This window comes from Pipra filicauda, unplaced genomic scaffold (assembly GCF_003945595.2).
Source record: "Pipra filicauda isolate LSUMZ 115617 unplaced genomic scaffold, ASM394559v2 scaffold148_size1903560_pilon, whole genome shotgun sequence".
In the NCBI taxonomy this organism is placed as follows: Eukaryota; Metazoa; Chordata; class Aves; order Passeriformes; family Pipridae; genus Pipra; species Pipra filicauda.
In genome coordinates, this window is record NW_024103973.1 from 1,233,919 (window position 1) to 1,247,167 (window position 13,249).

Consider the following 13,249-nt stretch of genomic DNA (forward strand, 5'->3'; position numbering starts at 1 on the left):
ATCCTATTGTTCGAATTCTGACATTTATATTATTGATACATTTATAAGTAGTTTGCAAAGGGTTAGTGAGCAATTAAAAGATGCTAAAGCCAGGACTACAGTGCGTTAGAGACAGCCCTGGGTCAATGAGTAACATCTTAGTCAAGCCATTGAAACTGGTTGTCATTGCACCAGCTTTAGCATTTGCTCAAAAAGATCTTTCAACACAGACACACACACAGAGACACACACACACACATACGTGTCTGTTGGCTGCGATATAAATCAGTGTTCTCTTAGAAGCTAGAATGAAAAAAAAACCCCATTGCAAACCCTACTTTTCCAAGACCTCTCAACTCACCAGAGAACAGACCTACTCTGTATCCTGCAAACTTGGATGACTGTGTGAAGGACAAGCGTTCCACATTTCTCTCCGTGGATTCATACGAGCACACCAGCTGCTCTAGCTATAGGGCACGGACCCCCTGCAAACTCAGCAGCTCTGCAGAGGCAGATTACATAGCCCTCATAGGCACATTACATCCATGCTTTTTTCCCCCCACTTTTTCAATACTTAACAGTATCTCTCTCGCTGTTAGTGATTTCTGTACCTAACTCCTCAGAGCATAAGGTGCAGAATATTCGGCAATGAAAATAGAAGAAATACATGCTTGCAAACTGCCATCTGGTCAGGTTATGGAGGGCTACATATTTCAGCCTTGATTGCAAGCATGAGCATAGAGAAACCCTTTCAAAAGACTCTGTGCTGTGGAATAATTTCTTGGTTAACAGGAGATAATGAGATTTCCTTCTCACAGTGCACTGTAGAGATCCTAAGCAGGACAAGAAGCTTGGTGGAACAGACAGCCATGATGGTTTGCCTTTGCTGGCCAACCTGAAGGTCTTTCTTCAAAGCAGAGGAAAGCTCTGGGAGAACATACTACAGTGTTCCCGATTTCCAAAAAGCTTTTCTGAAGAGGTGGCAATAGAAGGTCACAATTTGGATGGGAATTGGCTGGTCCAAAGTATTTGACAATCTATGGCCAAAAATTCAACTGTGCTGCAGTATGGACATGTGGAAGGAGAAGAAGACAGTAGATACAGGAGGGCAAATCAAACAAACTAAGTCTCTAACCTGAGTTTCTCTGCAAGTTCCCTGTCGATCAGACAAAGAGGAGCAGGTGGTCTGCCCAGGAGGCAAAAGATGAAGATGCCTTAACATTTAGTTCTGAACAGAACATCAAAAGTGTCATAAGATCCTAGGAATGACACTCCTCTTTTCTTTTGCACTGTATGTGCCACCCTCTGGCACTCACTGGTGCCTTCCTTCACCGGGTCACATCACATTGAGCCAGCATTTGCAACTCGCACTTTTGTGTGCGAGACACAAGAACAAAATATGAACTAGTGAAAAAAAAAACCACAGTGCATCTTTTCACCAGATGGACAGAAGCTTCTTGTGGAAAGCACCCACTTTCCTGATGGAAGAAATCTTTTAAATACCCAAGCCTGTAAGAGAAAGAGTCAATCCTGGGCTTTTGCTTGGAAATGCAATGTTCAAAGTACTCTAACTGGAACTCCAGAAGGAAAGAACCATCACAAGAGAACTAAGAAAAGATCTTTTATAACTATCAAAGATAACTTTGAAATGAGAGGTGATGGCATACCCAGGGACAAAGCATTTTCACAGGCAAGCATCACATCGAAGTACATATGGGCATCTATAGGTAAGCCCCTAAAGTAATTAAAGACCAAAATGATGACAGCTTCTGATAAAAGAAAAAAGCAAAATTAATTGTTTATTGAGTGCTTGACCCAGGTAGACAAGCACACAGGATTAACTGCCTCTGTTTCATAACAGACAAGGAAATACAAACACATTCATTACCAAAGCAGAGCTCTCAAACTGAAGTTAATGCTAACTTCGGAGTGCAATTCTGCTTGAAGGAGTGGCTGTAAAAATGGCATTCTCCTACTCGAAAGATCTATTTCTTGTATGTTTTCTGGGTCACATCTGCTTATTTGAAACAAGATTTTTTAGGATTTTTAATCCTGTTAGCCTGCAGACCAAAGACAGCAAATGGAAAGTGAGAGAGGCTCCTGAATGCCAGCCACCTAACCCCACTCAAAACAGAGGGGATGATCAGGTGTCAAGAAAAAGTCTGGGATTTGGCAGGCAGAATCCTTACGGATGCTGAGGATGCACAAGAAAGAAAGGAAAAAACCTGGGTACTCAGACTCCAGGTTGCATATGGGAGGCTGGCTGCTGAACAAAATCTCTTTTCCTTGTAAACGGAACATATTTGGTGTGAAAAGCCCTGAAAGACCACACGTTCTTTTATACAGCAACCTTTGAGAGTGCAGTGCCACTTCACTTTGCCTAGAGAATCACAAAAAAAGCAAGGAAAAGAGTCTCTCCAGAGGTCACTTGGTCCCAGTTCCTGGTTTGAGGCACTGCCAGACTCATGTTGCTTGCAAAGGGTCAATCTTTCTATTTTAATACCTTTATTAGAAGGAAAAGTCAGTTATTTTCCTTTGTAGGATCTGACTTGGCTTTATAGAGCAAGCATGACAGGGTTCAGCAATGCTTCAAAACCTGTGAAATAACAACAGTAATCCAAAGCACATGTCACATTTTTATCATTCGCCAGCTCTTGAGTTCAATTTGGGTTTTTCTCAGGCTCCCAGTTTCTTGCTGGTGAACTCCTAGCTTTCCAAATGTAAGAAATGAGTCTGCTTGACTCACTTTGGTTTCTGCACGTCGAATTCTACAGGCAAGGCAGCTGGGACAGGCAAAGCTGCCCTGGACATGGGACAAGTGCAGCCACCAGCCATGGGGCTGATACGAGAGGCACACGCTGCACTATCCCCCCATGGGGTGGGTGGAAAAAATGAGTATTGGGAAGAATAAGTACAGCAATGACTCACACAGGTTATAGGGTTGGACTGAACACAGTGAAGCGAGGTTTTTTTTGTTCTGAAAAGGAGCTACTCGAGTTCAAAAGCAGCACTGGAAAAGGCCTTTTAGAATGGGATCCAAAAAGCCATGCCAGCTAAGAAGGTTTTCCCATTTTCATGCTTCCCTGTCCAAAGGCACACAGTTCAAACTGAGGCAGCAACGCATTTCAAAAAACCAATAACATTTCCCTCATTAGCCTGAAAATGCTGAAGAGATCAGGCCTTCTATTTTTAGCATTACACTAGAAAATCTAAAGCGCTTTCTGCGCGTCCAGTCTAATGTTTGCTAATTCATCTCTGTATGAATCTCCATCCATTTGCACCCAAATTCCAATTGTATCAAAGGAGGTTTCCTTACTTTACTGGTTCCCATGACTCCCGCTCAAAGCCCCTGTGAATTGACTGTGCAATTGAGGACTCCATCAGATCGACATATCTAACAACAAGTGGAGCAAACAGGTCTTGGAGGTGTTTGTGGAATTTTCCATTGCACAAATTATCTAGAATAGATAAATAAAAGTATAGTAAGACACTACAGTTACTAAAACCTCTGTAACAAACCACAGTGTGGCACTTCATCACACAACAAATTCGTCAGCGAACAGGAAAACTTCAAGAACACAACAGGAGCTGGCATCAGGCACCAATGTTCACAACACAGACAGCAGGAATGACTTCTTACTCCAAACAAACAAACAGACAATGAATCTTCTTTTCCATTAATGTCAAGTTTACAAATACATTATTACTTCCTGTGAATAGAACAGGTGTAAGAAATACAGCATGGCAAACATTATGGCTTTAGCAGGTGGGAAAATCATTTCTTTACTTGCTACCATGATGCTGGAACTTGCTCTCTGAGGATTGGTCCCTGGATTTTTTCATGTGGTCTTAGAAAACTAAACGGGGCCCTGATCTGGGACCTGGCTGAAGGCAATGCCAATTCTGCCACCAGCTCCCTGGGGAGCGGTCGGAGCACCCAGGCAAGCACCAAATCCTCACACAGGTTTTTAAGGCATAGGCCCACGTGCTTTAGAGAAGAGTCTTATTTCACAAAGTACTCTTCTTCTGAATTACTCCTGCTTCCATTTACTTTAATATTTTCCTCCCTTCAATAGAATGTTAAAGCAGGGACTGGTTTACTTCATGCTAAATAAATGCAGTACACATATATAAAACAATACAGACATTTAACAACAACAAGATAGAGTACCTAATTTCCTGCTTATCAGGCAGCCATTACCAAGAGATTTGAGAAGAAGAAGCAAAATAAAAGTTCAGCTTCTCACCTTCGAGTGAGGCATTTCATTTAAGGGGTGTCTGTGTGTTTTTTTTTCTAGTGGCAATGGAACAAAATCGAGCTGATGCTAAAAGAGTATGTACTGTAAATCTCTACTCATCTCAGTTCTCTTTGCAGTACGGAGAGGCTGAAAGTACTATCAAGTAACCTGAGCCGCCCACTGAAAAGGAAATGATCAAAATACAATACATACAGTCACTACGGAGGGAATCGTTTATGAGCTGAAAGAGCGGAAAGCTGTCCCAGGTGTCTGGGGGTTGCACCTCTAACGCAGCATCCATATCCACTGCAAACAGTGACAGGAAGGTCTCCGCATGCTCAACCATTAGGTCTGACCACCAAGCAAAGGCCTTCAGAGTTGGTAGAAAAAGATAATAAAGAAGTGTGTTAGTTCTAAGAAAACACAGAGAAAGATGTTAGGCCACGTTATCTCCAAAAAAAATTTTAAAAAGTGCATCCCATGGAAACTACCTTTATTGTAAAGAGAACAGTGCTTTGGAGTGCTAGCCTGCATGGGCCACGCTAATCCCAGAATTAGGCACTGCTATTCTAAGATAAAGGTTTCTTGCAGAGGATCTGTTCAGAGCTCCACTGTAAAGGCACGCAGCTATAACATGGCAAAGAAGGTTTCATCTGTTCAATTTACAATAAATGACTTCATTCATCTTTAATGACGCTAATTATCAGAAAAAAAATCAACTAATTCTTATTCTAAAGTATAGGAATTTGGGAGTTTCTTCACTGTGCTTGTGGGTTTTCTGCTGTGTTTTTCAACAGTTTAAATTTTACTTGGATTTGCTACTTCCATTTGTCTTGAAAAAACTACAAGCCTGAGACATTAAAATCTGTCCTAAATCACTCACACTCTCCTTTAAAGATATTTCAAACGTGACCAGTAAAAGTTATTACAGCACTGTTCATTTTACATGGTTAGCTATACACGCCCATAGAAACACACTACCACCTTCATGATGCTACTGATTAGGAACTCATTACAAAGCTCTACTATCAACATGCCAAGGTGAAAAACCAAAAATATCTACGGCAAGCCTATATTTTCACAGAGGCAGGAGAAAATTGTCTAAACTTGAAAACCAAAAAATATCAGTGAAGTAACTCATTCTCATGCACATGGGTCCTTAGAATTGGCTGTACGGGCTCTCTGAGGTGACATTCACATCATACATGGCTCAGATGTGAATGCTGCAGACGCATGCATGCGTGTCCAGAAGCCACTTCTGGCTGGGAACATGCAATATGAGAAGTGCTGTAGATAGGACCATGTGCTGTCATTTTGAAGTGACGGGAAATTACTCAGTGACTTGAAGGATCTAAGGAATAACTTTGTGGCACTCTGTGAGAAAAAGAAATTTCTAGCATAGGCACAAGAGTGGAGATGAAACGGAAGAGATTGGGAACCGAGGAACCAGTTTGAAGAGGAACTGCCAGCCAGGCAGGGGCATTTTTTGCAGATTTTAGCAGACATGAATAAGCAGAATGGGCTTTCACTCTCTCAGGGTTCAGTTTTGATTCGCTGATGAAGAACTGCACTGATGTGCAAAACACAACTCCAGCTGCTGGTTCACTTGGCCATGGGGAGGGGGCAGCACCCCTAAACCAGGTTACTGCCATGGACCCCTTTAATTTTTCCTGTTTTGTCCAGACTTCTCAGATGTAAAATAACCACAGCAACCACCTAAATCCCAATCTAATCTTAGATTGGGCCTGCCCAATCATGGGGGTGATGATGTGGACGAGGTGGGCTGTACCATGAAGGCACAGCTTCAGTGCTTGCCCGTGCCCAGAGCGGCAACACCAGGAGGTGAGTGTCCCTGTGGTCATGGCATGGGGACAAGGCGGCTACAGCAGACTCCTTTGTCTGCAAACTGTCCCCAGCCCCAGGCCTGTAGATGAAGCTGCTCAGCACTGTTGAGGGGGTGCTCAGCAGGCTCAGTGGTAGCAGTGGTGGTGGCCTTGGGCATCTGCAGAGTTGATGCAGTGAGTCCACAGGGCTAAGCACTGAGGGCGGTGCTCTTCAGCTCTTCTCCTGCATTTGGTGCTGGTGTCCAACCAAGCTCAGGGCTGAATTCCTGCAAGTGCCACATCAGGAGGCATCAAACCACTGTGAGACCACACAGGAAACAAAAACGTCATGACACAAGTCTGGTCCCGATGCCCGCTCCAACCTTCTCCCCAAAGCAGGTGGGAAAGGAGCTGTGCTTAGCAATGGGAGGGTCCTCTTAAGTTGGCAAAGCTTGGCTGTGGTTTTCAAGGAGGATGCTGGGGCTGTTCTCGCTCTGATGTGGTTCCTCTGGCTGTGCCTCTGCCTACCCAGAGCCTGCTATGGTGTCACCCACCAGACACTGCCCACAGGTCTGTGGGCACTGAGCGATCGGTACGAAGGACCAACGGCAACCGGGATTTTGGGGGGAAGGAAAAGAGAGGAGGCCAAAGAATATCTTCTGTAACAAATACCAACATAGACACTTCAGAGTCCTGCAATAAAAACCTGCTTCCACAAAAATGGGGGGGGGGGAGTTATTTTAAAAAAGAAATTACGAAGAAAAGCATGTGATCATTGGGGGAAAAAAAAATGCCCAAACCAGTAACAGTTTCTCCTTTTGCTGGAAAAGTCAAATTTCAGTTCTGTAAGTCTCTAACTTATGTCAGAATCCTCAACCTCCTCCCTAGTTTCAGTGAGCAGGACCTTCCTGCGGTGGGAGAGATAACGACATACTTAGAAAATCTCTTTCAAGATGGTAACATTTCATTTATTTACCATCTACTTACCTGTTTTGCTTAAATCACAATGTAAAGGAGGGAAAAAAAAAGTGTGCTTTCTAGCCAAACACACCTATTATTGTATATTTTACACATGGATACACATGTATATATGTATGACCTCAAGGAGTTAAGATACATATATACATATACACATATGTATACATAGAGAGAGAAAACACAAGTTCAAAAATAGGTGAATGGCATTGTCTCTGGCATTTGTCATCAGTCATCTAGAGGAAGGGAAAAGGAGCTAGGAGACATCTGATGGGAGAGATGACACAATGACAGAGACCTCCCGCTCCCAGATTACAGACGTAGGCACACGGGTTCTGCTGCATTTCTGCCTGTGCTGGGTTGCTTCCTTCTCATGAGTAAGGCAAACCCAACTGACTAGACACAGTACTCCTCTTGTAATGATTTTTGAACATTTTCCATGCTCAGAGTATTATCTTCTGCGTTCTCATTAAGGAATCTGCCTGGATGTCCACGTAGGGAAAATGGGGCATGTTTTAAGTGCAAAACTGCTGTTTTTCAGTAAAATAAGGCATTTCTTCAGTAAGCAGTGCAACTTAATTTTCTGCTAAATATCCGAAGTAGACCAAAGAGTTGCACCTAGTAGGTCAAACGTTCTCCACATGTCAAAAAAAAAGTCACCTGGAATTGTTTGGGAGAAAAAAAAAAAAGAAGTGCAATGCCTCAGCAATTCTCATTGCACTGTGACAGCATAACACGGCTACAACGCATAATAAAAATCAGTGATAAACCACCCAGCCTCTTCTCTCTCTTCCTTGGGTGCAAAGTGTGCAGAGAGCTGGCCAACTGCCTGTGCACTGCTGAAATGCCACAGCCACCCTCAGGACAGGGATTCAATAACGCACCGACAGTGTGCCGGGCTCTGGAGAGAGATGGATTTCACCCTTCCAGGTCACTGTTCAGAACAAGGGACCGGGATATGCCTCCTATCCATGTTGGCATTAACCTTCTGTCTCTAATCAAAACCTTGTGACACAAAAGATGCTGGAGAACAGTTCTGAGCCTTCCTCCTGGTGATCTCGGCAGTGGGGCTGGCTGAGCACGACCGGTCCTGTAACCACTTCCTTCAGAACTCTACTCTTTTTAAAATAACCTGTGTTTTAAGAAACAGCTTCTTCCCAGCCGGTTGTACATCCAGCCTGTGCTGGTGAGGAGTGGAATAAAACAGTTTGTGCACAAGTGCAGTGCTCTTGAGCACCCCTTGCTTTTGTAAAAATGAGTTTTATTTCACTCTTCACTCCATATATTCTCTCTCTACATATAAATACTGTATATCCAGTACAAGGCACATACAGACAAAACCAGAAGAAGACCACTACCATTCTAGGCACTCGTGTAGTACTTAGTTCATCTCCACCACAGTGTACTAGAGGTCAGGTGAATGCAAACGACAGGTAACAACAGGCTGAGGAGCGAGTCCAGGCAGGTAGGGTTGTGTTGGGATGTAACTGCAGCGCTCGTAAAATATACCCACTGCTGCATGCATGGACTGGACTGCTATGCCACATTTACCCTCCTGTGTCAGGCTACCAGCCCTGCAAGCAGCCGACTCGAAGTTGCTGTTACATTCCTCGGTCAAAGTTACAGAAGCGAGGGCAACCCGGGTAAAATCCCAGTAGGAAACATGGCACTGAGAGGGCATGCACGGAATATGACAGGAGTGACTCGTTTCATTCAGTTTAGTCACATACCTCTTTCCCCTGCCAGGATCATCCAAGATTGAATGAACAGTAGAAAAACAGGGAGGAAATTTAAATATGCAGTCAGGCATTAGTTGGGTTTTGTGGATTGTTGTGTATTATCAATAAGTAAAATTATACTGCAAATTTAATACACACCGGAATGATTTCTAGGTGATTGTGAAATTATTTATCAAATGCTCTCAATGCAAAATATAGTGAGTATATATAGATATATATATATTGACGGGAAGGAAAAGAGAAAATAGTGAATGAGTGTTACAATAACTACAATCATAAACAATTAACCGTTCCCTCTGAATTTTAAAATTATTCCCTTCGCAATACGCATTCAAGAGCACCAGATTTACAGAGAACTCAGGGCTCAGTCCTGCAAATACTTACATGGATATGCAACATCACCTGCTTGGGCAGAAATGTCCTGACGTGCTGAGAGCAGGACTACAGCCAGCCATGCCAGCTGCCTGTGAGATCAACTGTTTCCAGGATCAAGCCTCACGATTTTCTGTTCTATATATGACTATGACATGGTTTCAGTGGTTTTAAAACATGAAGTTTTCCTGTCAAAGTGCTTTGAAAAGTTAAGAGTGGCATTAGGCCTTAGATAACCCAAATAATGAGTAACTGAGCACACACAATTCATCCTAACCTCCATGACTAGTAATTGAAGTATTCCCAATAAGCCAAGACAGAAGAGGCCAACAGGAAACCAGGTGAGTTAATCATGTACTGTAGGGGCCCAGGGAAACCTGAATGCTCAGAAAGGGACAGAAGGGAGAATTGTCCTGTTTTGTTGTCGTTTTCCTTGCTTCCCTCCGGACAGCAGGAGCTGCTGCAGGGACTCTGCTCATGCTGGCTGGAGGCACACACACAGGTTATTATTTGGAAATACAACCTTTCTGGAAAGTGGACAGGCTTGCTCTTGTATGTAGTTGGTGGTGAATTATTTGGCCAGATTCAGCTCCAGTGCTGTCGGAAAGGCTGCAGACTGACATTGAGGAGAGTACAACTTAATTAATTCCTCCTTTAGCCCTCCCTCCCCTCTGAAAACACACTCCTCCTGAACTGTACTTTGCCTTCATTGTACTCGAGCACCGTTAGTTAAGAATACTTTTGGCTTTTAAAGAAGAGAACCCAGCACCACTTGGGAAGACATCACCCAAATATACAAGGCTCCCACCAGAGCTTGCTGAAGACCTGGGGGACACGACCTCGCCGGGCGCCGCTGCTCACCTCTGCGTGGTGCTCTTCATTTTGCTGTAGGACTTCAATTACCAACTCTGCCAGACGTATTGTATCTTCTAACTTTTTAGCTGGTGTGACTAACCGGCCTACATTCTCTGTAGTACAAGAACTCAAGTTAAAAGGGAAGCAGGGTGAAAAGCTAGACAAACAGTAAGTTATTTTAGAGGTTAAAAAAAATAAAATCCCATAATATTCTACAGCTTTAAAGATCTTTACATGCATATGTTAAATGCTTATATAATTAGTACTGAGCAAACCAGAAAGCCACATTCGTTATTATACTATGAAAATACAGTGCTCCAGCTCCAAATTTCACAATACTGTCAGAGTTGTTTTGCTTTATGGTGGCACTTTATTAGCTCAAATAAGAACATCACATTCTCCAAAGACAGCATCTGGCCACTAATATATGAAAAACACGTATCCTTCGACGTAGATGATGCTATTATAGGAATCGTGTCTGTATTATTTTAAAATTCTTTTAAGAAGATCAATTCAAACAAATCTGTCTGTACTTGTAATAAATTGTCTCTCAAGCAATTTAAATGTCACCTGCTACTGAAAGCAAAACTTGCAGGTCTGCCCTGCTCCAGGATTTAACTCCACAAGGGTCAGGAGATATGCATGCTGGAGGGAGTGGAAAGTGGTAAATCCCATGTTCATAGGTAAGATTTATATGGGAAAAGGGATGCAACTTTACAACAAAAACCCCGGAAAACAAACCAAAGAGTTTAAATCCTGGAGCTTGGTGTTTAGCTATGCTGAGTTATTTTGCAGCGTTTTCTGAAAACTCTAAAAAATAATTAAACTATATTCTTCCAGGTGATTTATATTATTAATAACACATTAAAAATCTGAGGTGCTAACAATATGGAACACTTAAGAGTATTTCACTAGAAATAATGTAGACAAAAAGAAAATAATCACATTTTCCTTAAACAACAGCTTCTGCAGAGCTGGTTGAGCGCAGCCAAGAAGGTTTCTGTGAGCTGATCCTGCAGCTCACTGCCCTGGGGTGTGGAAAGTCTCCTTGGGATGGTTGCCTGGAGGAGAATTGGAGTGGGAGACCTGCTCCCTGGGGATCCAGGTCATCACACAGACCATAGGCATGTGTCTCCAGTTAACAGCCAGGTCCCAGTGCTGGCTCTCTAATGCAGTGAGGGCGAAGAGAAGCCTTGCACTACACAGCCAGTTCACACCTCTGCACCAACATGAATTTTGGCCTCTCCATGATATCAAACCCACAGAACTCATAAATGAGTGAAACACCAAAACCCCAAATGACCAATTCAATCTGTAATGAGCAGTATAGAGCAGACTGCATGACCCCGGCACAGCGAACTGCTAGCACTGCAGGTACGGAAGTGCCACTACTGGGAATCACCCTGGGATTTCCAAAGGATCCCAGCTAAGCTGGAAGCCTGGGTCCTGCCAACAGGCCAGGTGTTGGCTAGGCATCTCTCTCCAGCCTTCCACACAAGCTGGAAGTATTTTTGCTAGTTCACCATGCAAATGAACTCTACACTTTTGCTGGTGTATGTCACAGATAGGGGCCCTGGGAGTTTCTTATCCAGTTTTCCTTTTGTTTCTTGTATCACTGGAAAAAAAAAAAATCCAGGCTCCCCTTAATATTATGTATTGGGCAAATACTGAAATTGCAGAGCTCCTGATTAACTCCTTAGTCTTTGTCCTATTCAATCCAGCACTTCACCAGCTACAAGTAGAAACTGCTTTCTTTTGCAAAAGGAGCTCAAAGACAGGTCCCTTAGTAAGATCCGATTGTTTCTGCACCTCTGAAGCCAAGGGGAAGGTTTTCCATTGATCAGAGCAGCATCAGACCCATTCTCATTTGCAACACTGATCTGCTCTCAAATATAACTAAAAGACAAAAGTGTTAATAAGAACAACTGCTCAGAGATGCTGTCTTTAAAGAAAATATTGATGCTTATACAACTTTGGCAGCCAGCAGATGTCAATCTTAATTTTTTTCCTTCTTATTTTAAATATTTCCCTGGTTAAGTTACTATACATCAGAATATTCTGCTAAGATAGCTGGAGCACTGACAGTTACATGAAACGTATACGATATACTTATCAAACATTTCATCCAACATCATGTAAAGCTCATACATATTTATAGTTTTCATGCAAAATGTTATGCAACAACAATGTTATTTTGTGCTGACGTTGATATTTGAAAATGTTGCATATGTCAGACATTGCTAGACAAAAAAATGTGGACATTTTGAAATAAATGCTGCCTCTAAATCTCTAAAACCTACCACATCGCGCTAGGTATTTTGTGTAAAGCTGCACATGAGAACTAGCTTTCTACTGCTACAGAAGCGGCTGCTAGACTAGAAAACCACTGAATAAAAGAAAGGAAGACTATTACAGTACTTGGCGGCTGTTTGGCCATGCCTTTGAGCATATGATCTATCATGTTAGTCTGCGTTTGAGGAGATGATGGTGGTGGCCCAGCCGGTGGCTTAGGCTTGGGCGGACGGGCTGTTGTGCATGACGGAGAGAGACGCCAAAAGTAAAGAGACAAATGACTTCATAAACAGTGACAAAAAGATGGAAACTTCGAAAGGAACATAAGCAGAAATGATCAAATACAAATGGAATAAGCTGCTGGGTTTTTTGCTCATTGGTATTTGAAGTATTGCACGGTAATGACACCATTTAACAACACGTACTCTAGAAATCGGCAGATTCGAACATCCTGCGGTACCGTGCAATCAGAAAGCTAAAAATTCAATGCAAGTATGAAACTGCACTTCATGCAGTCCCACGAGGAAACTGAAATGGGTTAATTCAGTTAAAACTCTGGAATTCAGAAAAGGTGAACTAAAAAAGATGACTTGAAGTCAGCGCCCCAATGCTTAGGTACATTTAGCAATAGAATAATGAGCCACAGGAATTAATTGCTTTGCAAATATCAATTACACATTTTAGATTTAAACGTCACTGTTGGTTAAAGGGAGCTATAAAATATTCTTGTGCAATTTAAACATGTAAAAAAATCTGTCACTTAAAAATGTGTGGTTCCTGATCGTTTCCAGCTCATTTAATTATTTTCAACTTGGAATTCTAGTGGCTTTTATATTCTGGGTTGAATCATATATAAAAACTTGCCAGCTCTATCAAATATGTTACTTGCTATTCCAAATGTTAGAATACTGCAATCAGGACTTGACCCATCTGTCATATAGTTTACAATATCAGCATAGGAAAAATTCAAAGAAAA

The 13,249-nt window shown here is 42.4% G+C and overlaps 1 protein-coding gene across 25 annotated transcripts in view; it reads right to left on the reverse strand.

The window, feature by feature from the left end:
• CADPS (calcium dependent secretion activator) overlaps positions 1 to 13,249 on the reverse strand; it is a 211,808-nt gene that overhangs the window by 46,723 nt on the left and 151,836 nt on the right. For 16 of the 25 annotated variants that reach the window (XM_027722969.2, XM_027722966.2, XM_027722964.2 and 13 more), the window contains 4 exons: positions 9,988 to 10,094; positions 8,746 to 8,754; positions 4,431 to 4,587; positions 3,296 to 3,437 (listed from right to left, as the gene is read on the reverse strand). In XM_027722969.2, the coding sequence (XP_027578770.1) occupies positions 3,296 to 3,437; positions 4,431 to 4,587; positions 8,746 to 8,754; positions 9,988 to 10,094 (415 nt within the window). The remainder of the gene's footprint in view (positions 1 to 3,295; positions 3,438 to 4,430; positions 4,588 to 8,745; positions 8,755 to 9,987; positions 10,095 to 13,249) is intronic. The other 9 variants (XM_027722983.2, XM_027722961.2, XM_027722979.2 and 6 more) reach the window with 1 other exon arrangement.